Genomic DNA, 22837 nt, shown 5'->3' on the forward strand with positions numbered 1-22837 from the left:
AGAGAAAGGGATTCAGTTTCATTTTGTTGCATATGGATTTCCAGTTTTCCCAGCACCATTTGTTGAAGATGCTATCCTTCCTCCATTGCATGCTTTTAGCCCCTTTATCAAATATAAGATAGTTGTAGTTTTGTGGATTGGTTTCTGTGTCCTCTATTCTGTACCATTGGTCCACCCGCCTGTTTTGGTACCAGTACCATGCTGTTTTTGTTACTATTGCTCTGTAGTATAGTTTGAAGTCTGGTATCGCTATACCGCCTGATTCACACTTCCTGCTTAGCATTGTTTTTGCTATTCTGGGTCTTTTATTTTTCCATATGAATTTCATGATTGCTTTCTCTATTTCTACAAGAAATGCCGTTGGGATTTTGATTGGCATTGCATTAAACCTATAGAGAACTTTTGGTAATATCGCCATTTTGATGATGTTAGTTCTGCCTATCCATGAACAGGGTATATTTTTCCATCTTCTAAGATCTTCTTCTATTTCTCTCTTTAGGGTTCTGTAGTTTTCATTGTATAAGTCTTTCACCTCTTTTGTTAGGTTGATTCCCAAGTATTTTATTTTTTTTGAAGATATTTTGAATGGAGTGGTTGTCCTCATTTCCAATTCAGAGGATTTGTCGCTGATATACAGGAATGCCTTTGATTTATGTGTGTTGATTTTATATCCTGCCACTTTGCTGAATTCATTTATTAGCTCTAATAGTTTCTTTGTAGAGCCTTTTGGGTCTGCTAGGTATAGAATCATATCATCTGCAAATAGTGATAATTTAAGTTCTTCTTTTCCTATTTTTATGCCTTTAATTTCTTTCGTCTAATTGCTCTGGCCAGTGTTTCGAGAACTATGTTGAACAGAAGTGGAGAGAGAGGGCATCCCTGTCTAGTTCCAGATTTTAGAGGGAATGCCTTCAGTTTTTCTCCATTCAGAATGATGCTAGCCTGAGGCTTAGCATAGATTGCTTTTACAATATTGAGGTATGTTCCTGTTATCCCTAGTTTTTCTAGAGTTTTGAACATAAAGGGATGCTGTACTTTGTCAAATGCTTTTTCCGCATCTATCGAGATGATCATATGGTTCTTATTTTTAAGTCTATTGATGTGGTGAATAACATTTATTGATTTCCGTATATTGAACCAGCCTTGCATCCCAGGGATGAATCCTACTTGATCATGGTGTACAATTTTTTTGATATGTTTTTGTATCCGATTCGCCAGAATTTTATTGAGGATTTTTGCATCTAGGTTCATTAGAGATATTGGTCTGTAGTTTTCTTTCTTTGAAGTGTCTTTGTCTGGTTTAGGTATCAGGGTGATGTTGGCCTCATAGAATGAATTTGGAAGTTCTCCCTCCTTTTCTATTTCCTGAAGTAGCTTGAAAAGTATTGGTATTAGTTCTTCTTTAAAGGTTTTGTAAAATTCTGCTGTATACCCATCTGGACCTGGGCTTTTCTTAGTTGGTAGTCTTTTTATGGTTTCTTCTATTTCCTCAATTGATATTGGTCTGTTTAGGTTTTCTATATCCTCCTGACTCAATCTGGGCAGATCATATGACTTAAGAAATTTATCTATGCCTTCACTATCTTCTAATTTGTTGGAGTATAAGGATTCAAAATAGTTTTTGATTATCTTCTGTATTTCTGAAGTGTCTGTTGTGATATTGCCTTTTTCATCCCGTATGCTAGTAATTTGAGTTCTCTCTCTTCTTCTCTTCGCTAGCATGGCTAAGGGTCTGTCGATTTTGTTTATTTTTTCAAAGAACCAACTTTTAGTTTTGTCAATTTTTTCAATTGTTTCTTTTGTTTCAATTTCATTAATTTCAGCTCTGATTTTAATTATTTCTTGCCTTCTACTTCTTTTGCTGTTGTTTTGCTCTTCATTTTCAAGGATTTTGAGATGAAGTATGAGATCATTTATTTGTTGGTTTTTTCTTTTTTTAAGGAATGAACTCCAAGCAATGAATTTTCCTCTTAGAACTGCTCTCAATGTGTCCCATAGATTCCGATATGTTGTGTCTGTGTTTTCATTTATCTCTAAGAAGTTTTTGATTTCCTTCTTGATGTCTTCTATAACCCATTGATCGTTCAGTAACCTATTGTTCATTCTCCAAGTGATGTATGCTTTTTCCTTCCTTCTTTTATCGTTGATTTTCAGTTTCATTCCATTATGATCAGATAAGATGCATGGTATTATCTCTACTCCTTTATATTGTCTAAGAGTTGCCCTGTGACATAATATATGATCTATTTTTGAGAAGGATCCATGTGCTGCTGAGAAAAAAGTGTAACTGCTTGATGTTTGGTGGTATATTCTATATATGTCAATTAGGTCTAGGTTATTAATAGTGTTATTGAATTCTATAGTTTCCTTATTCAACTTTTGTTTGGAAGATCTGTCCAGTGGCGAGAGAGGTGTGTTGAAGTCTCCCATGATTATGGTATGGTGGTCTATTAGACTCTTGAACTTGAGAAGAGTTTGTTTGACGAATATAGCTGCACCATTGTTTGGGGCATAAATATTTATGATTGTTATGTCTTGTTGGTGTATGGTTCCCTTAAGCAGTATGTAGTGTCCCTCTTTATCTCTTTTGATTAACTTTGGCTTGAAATCTATTTTATTTGATATGAGTATGGACACTCCTGCTTGTTTCCGAAGTCCATATGAGTGATATGATTTTTCCCAACCTTTCACCTTCAGCCTATGTATGTCCTTTCCTATCAAATGCGTCTCCTGTAGGCAGCATATTGTTGGGTCTTGTTTTGTGATCCATTCTACTAGCCTGTGTCTCTTAATTGGTGAGTTTAAGCCATTAACATTTAGGGTTATTATTGAGATATGGGTTGTTCTTCCAGCCATATTTGTTTATTTCTGTTACTAAACATGGTTTGTTTTCCTCTTTGATTATTTCCCCCCCCCCTTTACTGTCCTACCTCCCACTGTTGGTTTTCATTGTTATTTTCCATTTCCTCTTCCTGTAATGCTTTGGCGAGGATGTTTTGAAGAGATGGTTTTCTAGCTGCGAATTCTTTAAACTTTTGTTTATCGTGGAAGGTTTTAATTTCATCCTCCATCCTGAAGCTTAATTTCGCTGGATACACAATTCTTGGTTGGAACCCATTTTCTTTCAGTGTTTGAAATATGTTATTCCAGGATCTTCTAGCTTTCAGAGTCTGTGTTGACAGATCAGCTGTTATCCTGATTGGCTTACCCCTAAATGTAATCTGCTTCCTTTCTCTTGTAGCTTTTAAAATTCTCTCCTTATTCTGTATGTTGGGCATCTTCATTATAATGTGTCTAGGTGTGGATCTCTTATGATTTTGCACATTCGGCGTCCTGTAGGCTTCTAGGATTTGGGATTCTGTCTCATTCTTCAAGTCTGGGAAGTTTTCTTGTATTATTTCATTGAATAGACTTCTCATTCCTTTGGTTTGGAGCTCTGTACCTTCCTGTATCCCAATGACTCTTAAATTTGGTCTCTTAATGTTATCCCATATTTCTTGGATGTTCTGCTCATGGTTTCTTAACAGTCTTGCTGAGCTGTCTATGTTCTTTTCCAGTTGAAATACTTTGTCTTCATTGTCTGATGTTCTATCTTCTAAGTGTTCTACTCTGCTGGTAGTATTCTCCATTGAGTTTTTAAGTTGGTTTATTGCTTCCTGCATTTCTAGGATTTCTGTTTGTTTGTTTTTTATAACCTCTATCTCCCTGTATAGTTGATCCTTTGCTTCCTGGATTTGTTTGCGTAATTCATTGTCGAAGTGATCTTTCATTGTCTGATTTTGCTGTTTAATGTCTTCCTTGATACTCCAGATCATCTGAAGCATGTATATCCTGAATTCTTTATCTGACATTCCATCTGCTGCAGCTGTTACCTCTTCTAAAGTTGCGTTGACCTGCATTGCTTGTGGTCCTTTCTTTCCTTGTCTTTTCATACTGCTTGCGTATCTTTCCTGCAGGTGCGGGCGGCGGCTCTGCTCTCTCCTTATTCCAATTGGGGTGTCGTGGCTACCACGCCGGCAGGTCACTGGGCCTGTTCTGGGAGCTGGCGGCGGCTCTGTTCTGCCCCTACTCCAATTGGGGTGACGAGTGTACCACGCCGGCAGGCCACCGGGCCTGATCCGCCGGTCGGTTGCAGGTTTGCCTACCCTGCAGGCGCGGGCGGCGGCTCTACTCTGCCCCTACTGCAAATGGGGTGACGTGTCTGTCGTACCAGCAGGCCACTGGGCCTGTCCCGCTGGTCGGTCGCAGATCTGCCCACCTTTCAGGCACGGGTGGAGGCTCTGCTCTGCCCCTACTCCAATTGGGGTGTCGTGACTACCCCGCCTGCAGGACACTGGGCCTGTTCCTGGCACGGGCGGCGACTCTGCTCTGCCACTACTCCAATTAGGGTGGTGTTTGTACCACGCCGGCAGGCTCCTGGGCCTGATACGCAGGTCTGTTGTAGGTCTGCCTACCTTGGAGGCGCGGGCGGCGGATCTGCCCTGCCCCTCCTACCACGCCTGCGGACCCCTGGGCCTGATCTACAGGTTGATCACTGGTCTGCTCACCCTGCGGGCACGGGTGGCGGTTCTGCTCCGCCCCCGATTGGGGTCACGTGACCACCACACCGGCAGGGCCTGATCCGGGCGTGGGAGAAGGATCTGCTCTGCCCCTACTCCAGTTGGGGTGACGTGTGTACCACACTGGCAGGCCACTGGGCCTGACCCGCCAGGCTGTCACAGGTCTGTTTACCTTGCACGCTCATTCGTCACAGCGCGAACCGCGGCTCTGCCCTGCCCCTCCTACCACGCCCATGTACCACTGGGTCGCGGGTCTGCCCACCTTGCGGTTGCGGGTGGCGGCTCCGCTCCGCCCCCTCTCCAATTGGGGTCACGCGGTCACCACTCTGGCGAGCCGTTGGGCCTGCTCCGGGCGCTGGCGGCGGCCCGGCTCCTTCCCTCTGGCTCGACGACAAATTGAGGAGACTCGGGTGACTGTGCCTCACCCCCCCTACCAGGAGACCAACTGCTTATGTCACCACTGGTATTGATGAAGTTCCCTCCTCCGCCGCTTTCCGCAGACATCAGATCTCTGCCATGTTGGTATCCTATGCGAATGGCAGCATTTCGTTCCCCTTGCCGGGCAACCAAAGCACCGGGTGAGTCCTGACCGGCCCTCAGCAGGACCCGGACCGAGAAGCAGTTTCCGCGGGCTCCTAGCCCCGGGCCAGGGAAGTTCCAGGAGCCGGAACTCGGCCACTCCGTGCTCGGTGTAAGCTCCTATAAATGTAAGCTCCAAGAAGCAGTCCCCGCGGGCTCAGTTCCGGGAGCCGTAATTCGGCTGCTTAGTGCTTGTTGTATGCTCTGGTAGGCGCAGGGTCCAAGAAGCAGCCTCCGCGGGCTCAGCAGCCCTGGGCCAGGGCGGTTCCGGGAGCCGGAACTCGGCCGCCCCGCGCTGGGTATTCACTCCGATAAGATCAGGTTCTAAGAAGCACCCAGGCGCTGAGCCCTAGCAATCTGTCTGCAAGCCGCAGGCGAATTGCAGCCTGAAATTACCTGTTCTATGGCTGAATCTATGATGCTTCTTAAAGCATAGATTCCTGAGTTTCACCGCAGAAACCTGTCATTTTAGTAAGCACCTTAGATGTTTTTGTGGTATTGAAGTTTGAGAGTTGTTGCTCCAAAGCAGGGATCAGCAAACCTTTCTATAAATTGCTAGGTAATCAATATTTTTGGTTTTGAGGCCCTTATAATCTTCATTGCAATTACTCACTTTTACTTTTATAGCACAAAAGCAGTGATAAACAATATAGAAGCATTTGCATGGTCAGTCAGATTTAGTCCAAGAATTTTCCAACCTTTGGTAGAATCTAGATTCCAGACCAGTGGTTTTTACTGTGTGAATCTTTCTAAGGCCTTCTCTTTGAAATCCATTTTAATTAGATTACCCGAGTTCTTATTTTTTGATAACTAAAGAAAATTTATAAATGTAAGAGTACTTCCTGGATATACACTTAAAGAATAACTAGATTTAAGTTCTTTATAATATTTTAAATCTTTCCTATACTACTAATATTAAGGAGATTGTGATTATCTATTTCTTATATCTCTTTCTTATAATCTGTTTCTAATAGGTTCCTGTGGCTAGAGCAAGTATTCTTTGGCTAATTGGAGAAAACTGTGAGCGAGTTCCTAAAATTGCCCCTGATGTTTTGAGGAAGATGGCTAAAAGCTTCACTAGTGAAGATGATCTGGTAAAACTACAGATTTTAAATCTGGGAGCAAAACTGTATTTAACCAACTCCAAACAGGTAAGTGGATGTTCTTTAGTCAATCTATCTAATAAGTACTTTCCTCTTTCCTCTGATCAAATAATTAAGGTCTGTTCATGCCTTAACATGTACATTCAACAATTACTAGGACCTGTTTGTTTGAGGTTCAATGTTAGATAGTAATAATGCAAAAAAAAAAAAAAAAGGTATTCTATGGGAGAAAAGCATTTAAAAATGCAATAGTATATAGTATGATTTCTATAGAAGTATTGAAATATAGTGAAACTTCAGGTGAAGTATTGAAGATCTAAAGTAGGAGGAAGGAGGTTAGACAAACTTTCATAAAGGATAAGATAATTGACTAAGAGCTTGTAAGGAATGCTTTACTATATAGAATAAGGAAAGAGGAATGCAGAGGGTCAGAGCCATAAGATAGGTTGAGGTTTGGGGGAAACTTTTAAGTTGAGTCTAGAAAGGTAAGTGCTATGGTAGAAATGTTTGTGCGCTGCTCCCCTCCCATTAATGTGTTAATACTTCACCAGTATGATGGTGTTAGGGCCTTGGTGGGTAATTAGGTCATGAGAGTAGAGCTCTTATGAATGGATTTAGGACCCTTATAAAAGAGACCCCTTAGAGCTCACTTGCCCCTCCTATACTCTATGAGAACACAGTGAGAAGGCACCATCTATAACCCAGGCCCTCACCAGGCACCAAATCTATATATGCCTTGATCTTGGAGTTCCTAGTCTCCAAAACCATGATAAATGAATTTCTATTGTTTATAGTCTTCCCGGTCTATGATATTTTGTTATAAAAAGGGCTAAGATATTAGGCAGTTTGAGCTCATATGCTCTGTCAAGTTTAGGGACCTTGTTCTATAGGTAAAAGGGAAAACACTTAAAACTTCTCAATGGTGGGATAATTTACCAGATTTGTAGTTTAGAATACTTATTTAAGTCTATTAAGCAACCATTGGCTAAAGGAGTCATTTTGTTCCTCTACATACAAAATGGAAACTGTTCCATCTTTTATTCTGTATCTGAATTGCTATTTTTCATGGATAAAGGACTTGCCTCTTTAAGCTAGGTGTCACAGTAGGCCTTATGCTCCTATCTCAATGTTTCCCTTTCTCTCTGTATCTAGCTTTTGCCTTTGTGATTTTTTTTTCTATTTCCTTCTATTTACCCCCTCCCTAAAACTCTCTGCCTTTCTCTAGTTCTGACACCCTTCAGTCTTTTATCACTCTGATTCTCTATTGCAGTTCAGTGTCTCTTTCATCTGTTTTATCTCTTTGTGTGTGTGTTTGCTGTCTGTGTCTGTCTCCAGCTGTGTGCCTTTGCTTGCTCATAAGTCATTATCCATTCTCTAGAAAGCTGGTGTTTACCTTTTATAATCCTCAGGTTATTTCCTCAGATTCATTTCTGTAGACTTTGGGATGTTTTTCATCCCTAATTTGATGTGAGTTTTATTATTACAGCTTTGGTTGATTTGGTATACAAGGTTTGTAACCAGATAATTATAATTGTTGGAACATATTTTCATGATTTAAATTTAATCATTCCATGTTTTAGTCATCTTTCAAAGAAACTAGGTAATCATTTCCAAGTGTCTTATAGATTTCTTCAGGCAGTGAGATACTTAAAAAATATATGAATGATAGAAAGATCTGTGTTTGCTGTTGACTTTTGTGTTTATTGATAAAATAGTAAGTTTCAGGGTTAACTCCCTGTGTTCTAAATCCATGTGGTATGGTACAAGTCATATGTACCATATGGCACCTAGAATATTGTGACTTTCTCTTTGGTTTGGCCAAGTGTGTGTGTGTATGTGTGTGTGTGTGTGTGTGTGTGTGTGTGTCGAGGGGGAGGGAGAGAGAGAGAGAGATAGCTTATGGATTATTTATAAAAGTGATATAAAATTGTATGCTAATCTATACTGAAAAAAAAAACTAAATAAAGGTTCTTTCACTGACCCTTTTCTTCATAGCTACAAATAACCAATAATGCAGTATAGCACTCCTTATTTAGAAATTATAGAGTATGTTCAGTTCTTTTTTTTTTTTTTTTCAGTGAATTGGAAGACAATATGTTGGCACTCAGATTTTTTTCCTTGAACAGTATTATTAATGGGAGTTTGGGATCTCAGCTTCTGAATTGTTGTATATTTTAGAATGATACCTCTAGATAACCACAGTAGGCTTTACCACCCAGAGATGAAAATGCAGTGATTTTTAAAGAATCCTTAAATTTTCACATAACTTGTTTTTTTTAAATGATTAAATATAAAAGCAGATGATTGAAGTGTCCTGTAAGATTGTACTCTGTTCTCTAATATTTTTCACTTCTCAAGAAAATGAGGTTGAGAAAATTAATCAGTGAAAATTAATATTAAAGAGTGGTTTTAAGCACCATCAAATTGATAGCACTTTTTAGTTGTTTGTGTCATAACACATGCAACTTTTTAGTTGTATGTGTCATTGGATAGGAAACAGAAATTAAAATGATAACTCACCAAAATATTTAAAAAAATGTTCTCTTGTTTATTTTAGCCATCTTTAAAACTGAACTAGGGAAACCAGGCTAGTGTTCTGAGGCTGCTTTTCATGAAATATTGATAATTACTCATAGACTTTATTTCTTAGGGTCTGGATTTCTCAGTCAACATTCTTAGAATTTTCATTAGATTATTTAGTTGTAGAGAATGTCTTAGTTTATTTTTATAAAATTTAGCACATTATATGTATTTGTGTGCTTAAAGAATAATTAAATAAAAAGCCTCACTACTTTAAAATGTTTTTACCCAATATTAAAAGGAATTTTAGAATAAGTCAGCAGTTTGCTTTCAGTATGGCTAAGTAAACTCATATTAGTTTGATCTTACCATAGATAACAACAGCACCAAAAAAAAAAACCCTCTGGAAAAATATAAATCAAAATGAATAAGCAAACACAACAGCCTGAAAATACAGAAGAGTAAAGAAAGCAAAAGCAATAAGATACTGAAGGGAAATTAATTCTTGGAAGAAGTGGGTGGCGTAGTGTGATTTTTTTTTTTCTGCTTTTATGGCATTTACCCAAAGGATAAACTGTGGTTAGCATTATATACAAAGACTAAAACTCCAAAAGGAAACCTATAGTCCTTGTGCTGTGAAGACATAAAGGACAGGATTTCAAGAAAACATACACTGAAAAGTTAAAGAAAACTTCTAGAAAGAAGATAATCAAGAGTGGAGGAGCCTCAAGATCTGTGATTAACCTTGCCCAGATTTCTGACCGACTCCTAAACCACACCTATACAGGGCAGATTCAGAGCAGCACAATTAAGACTAAAAGAATGGAACAGAAATTGGAAACTGAGGGCCTGGAGTTGTGGCTCAGTGGTAGAGCGTGTGCTGAGCATGCGTGAGGCACTGGATTCAATTCCTGCACCATAAAAAATGAATCAAGTAAAGGTATTGTGTTCATCTACAACTAAAAAAATATTTAAAAAAAAATTCGAATCAGAGTTTGCACCTTGAACAGGGCCAGGCTAATCCCTGCTAAAACAAACAAAAACCCAACACTAATCCAAAGAGTATGATGATTTTCAGGGTCTCTACAATATAACATTGTATCCAAGAAACAGTCCAAAATTACTGAACATAGGAGCCACCAGAATGGGAAGTTATTATTTAATGGGTGGTGATTCAGTTTAGGATGGTGGAAAAGTTCTAGAGATGGATGTTGGTAGTAGTTTCACAATAATATAAATGTTCTTATTGCTACTGAACTGTATACTTAAAAGTAATTTAAGTGGTAAATTTTATGCTGTTTAACCACAATTTTAAAAAAAGAAGATATGACTAGGAAAGTATGATCAATTTTTAAGGAAAAAAATAATAGAAACCAAACTCGTTGTGATCTAGACATTGGAATTTATCTACTAACATTTTGAAGCAACTATGGAAAAATGTGACCATTTAAATAAAGTAAAATGCTCTCAGTGAATGAAATGATAAGAAATATCATGAGAGAAATAGAAACTGTAAAAGAATCAAATTCTACACCTTGTCTATTTTGAGTAGTATATATTCTCCAATACTTAATATTTTATCTTTCGGTATAGGGTTATAAAGCTGCTTCAGTAGTTTTTTTGTTTTTATTTAATGTGTTACATAGTGTTTAAGCTTTTTAAGGTAAACTTCTGTATGCTGAACTTTTCTAACTGTGGGCCCTATCAGATGGATATTGCATTTGGAAAGCAGTTTTTAATGAACTGTGTGTGATGACTTACCATAGAACTGTTTGGTTTCAATTATGGGAGGCAAGTAGCAATGAAGAGTGCAGGACTTAAGTTAGATTTAGATAGTCTAGCTTCACATCCTGCTGTGCCACATACTTTGAACGAATTATATAACCTATGACTTAGTTTCCTCGTCTGTAAAGTGGTAATTTGAACAATATAGTTAATTTTTTCATATTGTAACATATGCTCCTAAAAATCATCTTACTGTACACAATCACACAATAAAAAACAGGGATTATTGGGAAAAAATGTAGCTAGAATCACAGCACTCAAAAACTTCACTGGTGATATTTTCTTAAAAAGTACATGCTAAAGAGCACAATTTTACACATATTATTAGCTAAGAAATATATAAAAATTATTGTGAATACAGTTTGTTTTCTTGAAAAAGACCTGAGGTTGCAAGTGGAAGTGGGTGTTGGTAGGTTGTACTAGTAGGTAAGTGGCAGAAGGAAGTTAATCTGAAATTGAATGGAAAGTCACACCACCAAATGTGGTATGGCCCATAACACATGTAGATGTAAACACCTGAGTTGTTATGTGAGCTGTGTATGTTTCATGTATTCCTTGGCAGCCCAGTTCAACTGGGTGCATTTTTCTGCCTTTACCTAGTGTTTCTTGCAGAAGAAATCACACACAAAATTCACATTATGATCAAATTGCTCTGTAATACATCAACTCAGTTGGAACAAATGCACATTTTCAAAACAAGCATTAGAGCAGAACTGACTGTACCTACCTCACAAAGTTGTTATGAGGATCAAATGAGACAGCCCATGTAAAATGCTTAGATTTCCTGACACAGAATAGTGCCTTAGTTCATGTTAGTTACCCTGCTGTTTTTGAACTCTGGTTTACACTATTAGCCGAGGGCTAGATTTTTCTCCTGGAAAATCATTATTTACAGTAAAAAACTAGTGTAGTTACTGAAAATCCCCCTCCCCCCGCCTTTTTGGAAGTACACTTATTTGAGCTTATGCTACTGAGAAAAGAATGCTGAAACTCCTCTTTGATAGTTCATAGAGGGGGAAAAAAAACAAGTTAGAAGTAAATATCAAGAATAGGAAATAATGTTAGAATATGCTCACGGTGGAGTAACTTCACTGTTATATAGGGAAAAATGTTAAAGGGCTTTCAAACTAGTTGCAATTGCTGATATCTAGAGCTCTTAAGACAAAATGTGAAGTATGACTTAATTGAAATAGTCTGTTCAAGTGTGAGGCAGAAAGCTAGGATTTGATTAAACTAATTAATAGCTGTTAAATTGATGAATAAAGAATGCTTTTTAAAAACTTTGTTTGCTATCTTTTAAATGTAATGATAAGTAACATAATGTTTTACTGAGCTCATGCTTTTATTTTTTACTATTAAATATTGTAAGCCTATGGAAAAGTACATGATAGAATAAATATATATGTATATTCTCCACTAAGATTAAATTGATGTCAGCATTGGCCATATTTGTCACTCTTTTAAAAGGAATATAAGAGGTAGAACTAAAACTTTAAGCCCTTGTTCACATCTTTCTTTCTTCTCCATTGACAACCATTGCCATATTACTGGTGTGTTTCAATTAATCATGCATGTTTTATATTTTTATTATTTGAATATGTATTAATAAACAATATATTATTGTTTTGTCACTTTTGAAATTTTGTATAAATATTTCATATACTTACGCAAACTTTTTCACTGAATATGTTTTGGAAATAATGTTATAAATCACACTAATGTTGGCACACACCTGTAATCCCAGTGGCTTGGTAGGCTAAGCAGCCTCAGCAATTTAGTGAAGCTCTGAGTAACGTAGCCAGATCCTGTCTCAAAAAAAAAAAAAAAAATTTAAAAGAGCTGGGAATGCGGTTAAGTATTTAAAAATAACAAATGGAACCAGTTTTAATCTTCACTATGTTGAATGCTGAATTCTGTGTCTTTTCTAGTATTCCTTAAAGGGTTTCTGAAAGCTGATTTTAGAACTGTTTTAAATGACCTTTTTGTTGTTGTTGTTGTTATTTTTGTGCTGACTTATAAACTACAATCGTGCATTGCATAATGACATTTGGTCAGTGGCAGAACATATATATGACAGTAGTCCCATAAGATATTTTGCCTAGTGACAATATAGTTATATTGTGTATGAATACTCTCTGATCATACAACTATTAAGTCATGTGATACATTTCTCAGAATGTATCCTCATTATTATGTGATGCATTACTGCATTAGGAAGAACGCTGTTGTATGAATAAATGTTTACCAGCTTATTAATTATTAGAGCGCTTAGGTAAAATATGATTCCTATGTCTTGAGAAGTTATTTTAAATAATGAATTTATTAAGGTTCCACCTTATTAATAGTTGCATCAAAATAAGACCAGTTATATTTGTAGACTCCACATTGAGCTTTCAGCTTCTGCCATGGTTGTCTTGTGGTATATAAGACACAAGTGCCGTGAATAGAAATTTCATTTTAATCTGAAAGACTTTGTTTTTCCAACTCTTTCTATGTACATATCATAACTAACTTCTCCCTTTTAGAGTAGCATGCAGATAAAAATGAAAGCACTCTGACAAGGCAAGTGGGGAAAGCTATGTCGGTCTTTTACTTTCTTGGTGGTGGAGATGAATATTTAACTGTGTTCTTCTGCTAGCAACTTGATGTACCAGCAAACTGTGCCATGACCTTTGAGATTCATGGCACTCCAGGATGCCAGTGGGTGGAGTCAGGAAAGCATGGGTGGTTGGTTACAAGGGAAATATGTGCAGGAGGTAATGATCAAAGCATTTTTGCTATAGTAGTTTTGTCATTTATTATTATTATACATTATAATATATGTAATATATTATTTTTATAATTGTATAGAGTAAATCTAAGACTTGTTATTTGCCAGCTCTTTTTGTTTTGTTATAAACTCATCAGCAATAGATTTTTAAAGATTGAAGTGTTCATTTAATGAAGAATGAAGTGCTGACTTTCCATTTCAGTACTTAACATATACAGGATGTTACTGTCTACTCAAAGAGTTGTAGTGTCACTGACTGCACGCAGATTTACTAAGAAGGAATTGATGTCTGTTTAAGAATTTACTGGAGTTATTTTAAGAAGATTATGCCTCAAGATAACAATTTAATGTGTAAAGATATAGACCATGTATATATAACTGTCCATGACACATGATCTCATTTTGAACAATTTTAAAAAATTAATTTTTCATTTTTTACTTCAAGTTTTAATTTGCATGTGTGAAAATGGAAGGAATAGTTGTGTGTTGAAGTAGAAAAAAGGTGCAACCACTGTTTTTGAAATACAGAGTCAATTAATTCTAACGAGCATTTGCATGTTCGTTCTTTTAGTGCTACAAATGGAATCAGAGTAAAGCTTTCAGAAGTTTATCCTGTCAAATGCTGTAAATTCTATTATAAATTTTAAAAAAACAATATTGAAGATAAAATCATTTGTTTTTGCTGAAAGGATGTTGTCATGGTGAAATCAGTGTTCTTATTAAATTAAGAAAAGTGTGGAACAGAATTGTTTTGAGAATTAGTGCTGGTGCAGGCAGACACTGCTTGTTCAACCAATTGAAATAAACAGTAGTGGTCAGATTGACTGATGCTAGGATATACAGTTTAACTGAAGTACCAAGTTTTTATAATGAAGTTGATGTTACACACTCTCTGCTGCATTTTCTCAGCAAGATTTTAGAAATATTAAATATTTTGAAGTGAAATATTTTGTGAAGAACATTGGCTTTTAATTTAATTGATAAGTGAATCTTCTGTATATTGGTTAGGGTTTAGTTCAAAATTATGTGGAAATCCTGAAAGTATTACTGAATAAAATACAAAACCTTCAGCTTTTGAAAATTGTAGCACGTAACAATTGTTGGCAACAAAGCTTGCGTACCAGGAAGACTTTGAAGTTTATCTGTGTAAATACAAGGGAAGAACTTAACATATTAAACCATGAGAGCGCAAGATTTAATTGAGACATTCTACCACTTGCACTATATCAACTATTGTGAAGATTTTTTGATAGTTTTTTTTTTTTTTTTGGATGCAGGAAGTTTATTAGGAAGTGTTCTCATTAGGGGGATGGAGGGAGAAAGGGTTGAATAGGAGGATAAGGGGGGCTATGAGGCAAATATTTAGTAACAGATTAATATTTTATGGTTAAGTGAAGCACTGGAAGAAACATCAATGACTATAATAGATTTATTTATTTATTTTAATTAGTTACAATGTATGGTATATCCTACAGTTAATAGGATTATCTTTGAACACAGTTTCATGTGTTCAAAGATACTATAGACAATTAAGGTATGAATCTTTGTTAAAATGATGCCCAAATCATTAAATAATGTATATATAGGTGGCAATACAAAACACTAAAAGAAAATATAATAAAATATTGACAGTGTGTTCTGGTAATAAATTGATAATGATTATTTTCATTTTCAAACATTTCTGTCCTCTCCAAATTTTCTGTATTTCAACTTGAAAAACAGACATTTTTACATTACTTTTTTGCTATCCTAAAACCCTTAAATTATTGGAAAATGCTCTCTTAGCATGTCTTTCTTTGACCTGATATAATTTATATTTTTAATTGGTTCTGCAACAAAAGGAATAAATGAATTTTCATAAGAATTCAGTTTTCCCCTACTCCTAATACCTGGTTATCTGTTGTTTCTTTTTCTAAAATGTATGAATGCCTACTAAATTCTATACACCATTCCCAGAGTGCTTAATTTAAGTCTATACTCATGACTAACAGAAGTGTGGTGATTGTTCAAATAGCATATGAAACTGATTTTTCACATTGCCAAATTTTGCTTTTAAAATTTTATTGAAAAACAATGAATTAAAGTAAATGAATATTGTTTTTTTTCTTAATGTCCCTCAAAATGTTTACCTTTATATACCTTAATAGAGCTATTTTTAGGTAAGTTTATATTTTGTATTAGAATGAAATAGAGATTGATTTTATAGTATCTGAATTTGGTGAAATATTTTAAAAGATAAAGTATTATTTGAAACAGTTTCATCCCATAAAATTATTGTAAAAACTTATCAATTAAAGGGGGGAAAGTAAAAATATTTTGAGTTTGAAATACAGATTTCAACGTGAGACTTGAGAATATCTTCCTTCCTTCCTTCCTTCCTTCCTTCCTTCCTTCCTTCCTTTTGTACCAGGGATTGAAGTCAGAGGGCACTTGGCCACTGAACTGCATCCCAAGCCCTATTTTTTTTTTTAATTTTTTATTGTTGGCTGTTCAAAACATTACATAGTTCTTGATATATCATATTTCACACTTTGATTCAAGTGGGTTATGAGCTCCCATTTTTACCCCATATACAGATTGCAGAATCACATCAGTTACACATCCATTGATTTACATATTGCCATACTCGTGTCTGTTGTGTTCTGCTGCCTTTCCTATCCTCTATTATCCTCCCTCCCCTCCCCTCCCCTCCCCTCCCCTCCCCTCCCCTCTTCTCTCTCTGCCCCCTCTACTGACATTCATTTGTCCCCCTTGTATTATTTTTCCCCTTCCCCTCACTTCCTCTTGTATGTACTTTTGTATAACTCTGAGGGTCTCCTTCCATTTCCATGCAATTTCCTTTCTCTCTCCCTTTCCCTCCCACCTCTCATCCCTGTTTAATGTTAATCTTCTTCTCATGCTCTTCGACCCTACTCTGTTCTTAGTTACTCTCCTTATATCAAAGAAAACATTTGGCATTTGTTTTTTAGGGATTGGCTAGCTTCACTTAGCATAATCTGCTCTAATGCCATCCATTTCCCTGTAAATTCTATGATTTTGTCATTTTTTAATGCAGAGTAATACTCCATTGTGTATAAATGCCACATTTTTTTTATCCATTCATCTATTGAAGGGCATCTAGGTTGGTTCCACAGTCTTGCTATTGTGAATTGTGCTGCTATGAACATCGATGTAGCAGTGTCCCTGTAGCATGCTCTTTTTAGGTCTTTAGGGAATAGACCGAGAAGGGGAATAGCTGGGTCAAATGGTGGCTCCATTCCCAGCTTTCCAAGAAATCTCCATACTGCTTTCCAAATTGGCTGCACCAATTTGTAGTCCCACCAGCAATGTACAAGTGTACCCTTTTCCCCACATCCTCGCCACCACTTGTTGTTGTTTGACTTCATAATGGCTGCCAATCTAACTGGAGTGAGATGGTATCTTAGGGTGGTTTTGTCTCGAAACACTGGCCAGAGCAATTAGACAGATGAAAGAAATTAAAGGCATCAGAATAGGAAAAGAAGAACTTAAATTATCACTATTTGCAGATGACATGATTCTATAACTAGCAGACCCAAAAGGGTCTACAAAGAAACTATTAGAGCTAATAAATGAATTCAGCAAAGTGGCAGGATATAAAATCAACACGCATAAATCAAAGGCATTCCTGTATATCAGCGACAAATCCTCTGAAATGGAAATGAGGACAACCACTCCATTCAAAATATCTTCAAAAAAAATAAAATACTTGGGAATCAACCTAACAAAAGAGGTGAAAGACTTATACAATGAAAACTACAGAACCCTAAAGAGAGAAATAGAAGAAGATCTTAGAAGATGGAAAAATATACCCTGTTCATGGATAGGCAGAACTAACATCATCAAAATGGCGATATTACCAAAAGTTCTCTATAGGTTTAATGCAATGCCAATCAAAATCCCAACGGCATTTCTTGTAGAAATAGAGAAAGCAATCATGAAATTCATATGGAAAAATAAAAGACCCAGAATAGCAAAAACAATGCTAAGCAGGAAGTGTGAATCAGGCGGTATAGCGATACCAGACTTCAAACTATACTACAGAGCAATAGTAACAAAAACAGCATGGTACTGGTACCAAAACAGGCGGGTGGACCAATGGTACAGAATAGAGGACACAGAAACCAATCCACAAAACTACAACTATCTTATATTTGATAAAGGGGCTAAAAGCATGCAATGGAGGAAGGATAGCATCTTCAACAAATGGTGCTGGGAAAACTGGAAATCCATATGCAACAAAATGAAACTGAATCCCTTTCTCTCGCCATGCACAAAAGTGAATTCAAAATGGATCAAGGAGCTTGATATCAAATCAGAGACACGCCGTCTGATAGAAGAAAAAGTTGGCTACGATCTACATACGGTGGGGTCGGGCTCCAAATTCCTTAATAGGACACCCATAGCACAAAAGTTAATAACTAGAATCAACAAATTGGAGTAAAATAAAAGCCCTATTTTTTGTATTTTTTGAGATACAGGGTCTCACTGAGTTGCTTAGCCCCTCACCATTGCTTAGCCTGGCTTTGAACTCACAATCCTCCTGTCTCAGCCTCCAGAGCCTCTGGGATTACAGGCATGCACCACTGTGCTTGGCTGAGAATATCTTTCATCCAACAGAATTTTCTGTAAACTTCCCACATTGTTCAAAAATACTTCTAAGGAATATATTTTCTTTATTAAAAATATTGTGTACAAAGAAGAGTACATTGAAAATACCAACAGTTTCATAATTACTAATAATAAAATTCAATTTTGAAGAGGTTTTTAGTAATTTTATTTTTTAAAGATATAATAACTATATGAAAATACATTCTTCAGAGAAATACCAATATCTTGATACTAGAAATAGATTCAATGAAGAAATTAATTACTGTATATCAATTTGTGATAAAAATTATTCTACATGTGGTTTTAATTAATCATTGTACACAGATATTCTTTTACATATGAGGAAATTTAAATTTTGAACATACATTTATCATAACTGCTTCGTAAGCTTATCAATATAATGAATTTTACTGTCATAAATATATAGTGTAAAGTTATATTAATTTTAATTACTTTAATTGCCCTATCTTACTCCCAACAGTGTCTGTTAATATATTGAAAAAGTTTAATTTTCTAAAAAATTTGTGGATGGGAAATATAAGCAAAACTTATCACTGTACTAGTTCATTATAGTTAACAGACTTAATTTCTGTCTCTGATTTATTTTACTCCAATTCTAAATCTCAATGCTCAAATGAACTTTAGAGTTGACTAGCTGTAAATTCTTACTCTACATTTGAGAAAACTAATGCTTACCTGAGTTTGCCAGATTTTATCACCAAGATACTTGTACACTTCAGTGTAGCACACTTTTTTCTAAACTAGTGTTGAGCTGTATTCTTCATCTGGTGAATATTTTGCTAATTGTCTTTTAAAAATTGATCCTAGCTTTTTTTTAAAAGCTGTAGTTGAACCAACATGGTATAGTAATTCATGGATAGCAATTGTTGGTAACCAAATTCAGAAAATCTCTATTAACATTTTCACTTGTATTTTTAAGTAATTCTACTTTAATAAAACTAGGTTAATGCTTTTTTAATACCCTGCTACTGAAAGAAGGTTGCTTTCTACCCAAATCAATTATCTTAACCAATTATTATTTTAAAGGAGTTTACTACACTATTCCTGTACTTTGACTTATTGTTCTGGAATTGTCTTTAGTTCTTTCTACCTTGATTGATTTTATTTTTATCTCTTTCTAATGTGTATAAAATGCCCTGATATAAGTGATTTATTATTCTGAGTTTATTTTTCCCATGTTTTATGAATCCTATTTAGCTTATAGTTAAAATTGTACATGGGTAGCCTTCTAATTTAAAGCTTTGCTTTTTCAATTAGAAAAAAACTATAGTTTAAAATGCAAACCTATTTTATTAACATTTCAATTTTGGTTTAATTATTATTAAAATTATCTCAATATATGTTAATGTAGTACATTCAAAAATTGACTTAGGAAGTCTTATTATGGTGTAAAAGCTACTATAATAAGTTGTTCCCTTACATAAATAAATAAATGACCAATATTACTAGAGGCTATAAGCAGCATGAGGGAAAAATGGAAGAAGTCTTTTATCCTAGTTTTTAGAGGGCATCAGCAGCTTGCTTTTATGAAAAAGTAACAGCTAAATGCACTGCAAATAATTTGCAGTAATCCAGTTCAGTGATTCATGTGTCTGCTTTAATGGGTCATAATTCAGGGTAAAGTAACTGAGTGCAGTCAGAGTGCAGACACTGCTTATGCCAGGGACAGTATCTCTTCATAAAACACACCTCAGGAGAAGCAGTTTGCCAGCCCCCTAATACTCTCTGATGTTTTGATGTCCTGCATATTTTTCCGATTAAGTTTTGAGTGCCATGTTTTTAGTTGTATTTCCACATTCATTATTCTCACGTAGACCCTTCAGCGGGTTTGCCATATATGATTATTTTTTTAATGATGCCTTTCTTTCCACTTCAGCAGTTTAATAATCTAGCACATGGCTGCTTCTCAGTACTCAGCATTCACCTCCCCAACACAGAAGAGGACATGTGCTTTGGCTTCAAAATTCCATTTGCTGTGTTAGAAATGCATATTCCCTACGGAACAACATTTGTTTGACATAACCATTCATTTTTATTACGTCTTTAAATATGTTTATCCAGAGTTATCAATAATCATAAATAACTGTATTCTCATCTTGTTCTGTTTTTTTCCAACAGACAAAATTGCTTACCCAGTACATATTAAATCTCGGCAAGTATGATCAAAACTACGACATCAGAGACCGTACAAGATTTATTAGGCAGCTTATTGTTCCGAATGAGAAGAGTGGAGCTTTAAGTAAATATGCCAAAAAAATATTCCTAGCACAAAAACCTGCACCACTGCTTGAGTCTCCTTTTAAAGGTATTATTATCAGACTATATACTGTAAACTATACAATATCTAAGAAATTATGACATCCTGTCCCATTTCTAATGTGCTTAGAATTTATCTCTTAGAAAATATAAATGATTGATATATATAGATATATAAGAACAATGTGCTTTCTATTCATTCATCTGTTTTCTAGAGCAAGTTTTATATTAGTTAAAGTTTATATATATATACTTTATTTACTTAAATAATTTCAGATCTTCTGATTTTTATTCTTACTGAATGGTTTAACTGAACAATAGATAAAGCTGTGTTTTTATAGATGTTTCTCCATTTCTATTTTAAATTTGTAGCTTATTTTATAAGGACTACAAGTCAATAGCAAGTTGTTACTAATTGAATAAACTTTGTATACTAATATCATCAATGTTTCTAGGAGAAATTATATCATGCAAATATTCCTTTGTATTTAAAATTGTTTTTCAAGAAGGGAACTTGTTTTTCCCAGCTTTTTAAAAAAAAACTAATTAAATTATTATCAGTTTAACAAGTAGCCATTCCAGTTGGTATCAGGTGATTATATTCCTTGGTTTTCATATTGTTTATTTAATTGTCTTAAAGCTATAAAAAGCAATTCAGTTTCATAGAAAAACCATTAAAATTCTGGAAGTGTTTGTGCCAAGACATGTATATGGATTGTTTAACTGTGCTGTCATTCTTAATATTCACAGTAAAGTAATTTTTAGAGAAGCTACATTTCAGAGCAACACCTCTAAACACACTGACTGATTAGCTTTTTTATTGACCATTATGGGGGAGATTATTGTAATCTATGGACTGAAATCAGTTTTTTGACCTATGAAGAGCTTCCTAGTTTATATTTATTCCTTGACATTTAAGGTAATATGCCAATTACCTTGAGCTCTGATTATGATTCTTCTCTGTTATATACAGCTCATATTGTTTATTTTATATTTTCCTCTATTTTTAATAGATAGGGATCATTTCCAGCTTGGCACCTTATCTCATACTCTCAATATTAAAGCTTCTGGGTACCTGGAATTATCTAATTGGCCAGAGGTGGCACCTGACCCATCAGTTAGAAATGTAGAAGTAATAGAGTTGGTAAGTTGACCTTTCTGAAATTAATTTTGTTCAAACAATGGGAAATTCTAGGATAACCATTGTTTTATATAAAAGCTTTTTGGGGGGTTGAAAATGGAAAAATATTTCTAAAAGTAATGTGTTAGCTATCTATCATCTTCATAGGAACTAAATATTGTAGTAATCCTGTGCCATTATATGAGTACTGTTCCCTTCTTCAAGGAAAGAGTTGAATTCTCGGCGTCAGTGCCACCCACATTTGTGCGATTGCATTTATAGCTGTATAGATCCAATTTCTAGGGTATTTAGTTTCATTGAATTGAGCTTTTTCTACTTTGTTAGAGATTTGTAAGCTTCCTGTCGATGTTTTCCTAAATAATTTTTGCTGTTCTTTTCCAGAAAAATCATACAAAGTGTTCTTCTGGATTTTATGATGAACCTGTTTTAAGTGAAGCCTAAACGTAAACAGGAGCATTGTGTACCAGAATTGTCCTTTGACAAGGTCACAATAAAAATAAATAATATGTTACTTTTGTATAAAAGAGCAAATGCTGTTTTTCTACAGCTTTTGAAAATACTGGCCATGAGGTTAAAGCAATGAATATTCTTTCCAAATATTATATTTCTTCTTTGCACAAGAGAAATAAGGAGAGGGGCCTTTTGATTGTATTTAGAAATTGGTTATATGAAATATATTCAATACTTTTTAAAGTAGTAATTAGAAAAAAGCAATTAAGAATTATATTCTGGATATTTTTCCAGTAGAAAAGATACATTGAACTACAATTCAGATAACCAGAGTTCTTTGCCACTAAATTCTGTGAAAGTTAGTTAACCTCCTTGCTGTTAACTTTTCCATATACAATTGAAGAGAATCTTTATTATTTTAGATATAATTTTAATAATGAGCATAGCCATGGAATTTGATTACTCTGAGAAATATGTTTCTCTTAACTACTGAAATTTATCCTAGCTATTGGAACATGGTCAGAATCAATGATAGCTAATATTAACTCTGTCAAACCCTGGCAGTATACCATGATGTTTGACAAGCATTATCTTGTTTAAGCCTCATAAATGTCAGTACCATTCCACATATGAGGAAACCAACCTCAGAGAACCTAAGTAAATGCCCAAGTTCACATAGCTCACAAGTGATAGGACAGGTATCTTAACCCAGGTCTGTCTTAATCCACTGTCTGTACTCTTACTACATTTAATTGTATAATGTGAGGAGAGGAAGTTTGAGCTTGTTTACAAATCTGTTTTATTATTCTTGGTACTTAGCATCATCAGTTTCATTTTGTGACACATTATTTCTATTTAGAGATTAGTGAAGAAAAAATGTAAAATTTATGAAAACTAGTTGCACCTGTCTTCTCCTTGCAACTAAATTTGTTGATTTTCTCTCAGATCTACATATTCTTACTCTTCAAAGCATTTCCTTTTTTGTGTGTACAACTTTCGGCCAACTACTAGAATATGACAAAAT

At 35.4% G+C, this 22837-nt stretch overlaps 1 protein-coding gene across 2 annotated transcripts in view; it reads left to right on the forward strand.

The window, feature by feature from the left end:
• The window catches only part of Ap3b1 (adaptor related protein complex 3 subunit beta 1), a 256304-nt gene that overhangs the window by 134014 nt on the left and 99453 nt on the right, over positions 1-22837 (forward strand). For both annotated transcript variants that reach the window (XM_027927647.3, XM_071612471.1), the window contains exons 15-17: positions 6113-6289; positions 20085-20271; positions 21236-21366. In XM_027927647.3, the coding sequence (XP_027783448.1) occupies positions 6113-6289; positions 20085-20271; positions 21236-21366 (495 nt within the window). The remainder of the gene's footprint in view (positions 1-6112; positions 6290-20084; positions 20272-21235; positions 21367-22837) is intronic.

Source organism: Marmota flaviventris, chromosome 5 (assembly GCF_047511675.1).
Source record: "Marmota flaviventris isolate mMarFla1 chromosome 5, mMarFla1.hap1, whole genome shotgun sequence".
In the NCBI taxonomy this organism is placed as follows: Eukaryota; Metazoa; Chordata; class Mammalia; order Rodentia; family Sciuridae; genus Marmota; species Marmota flaviventris.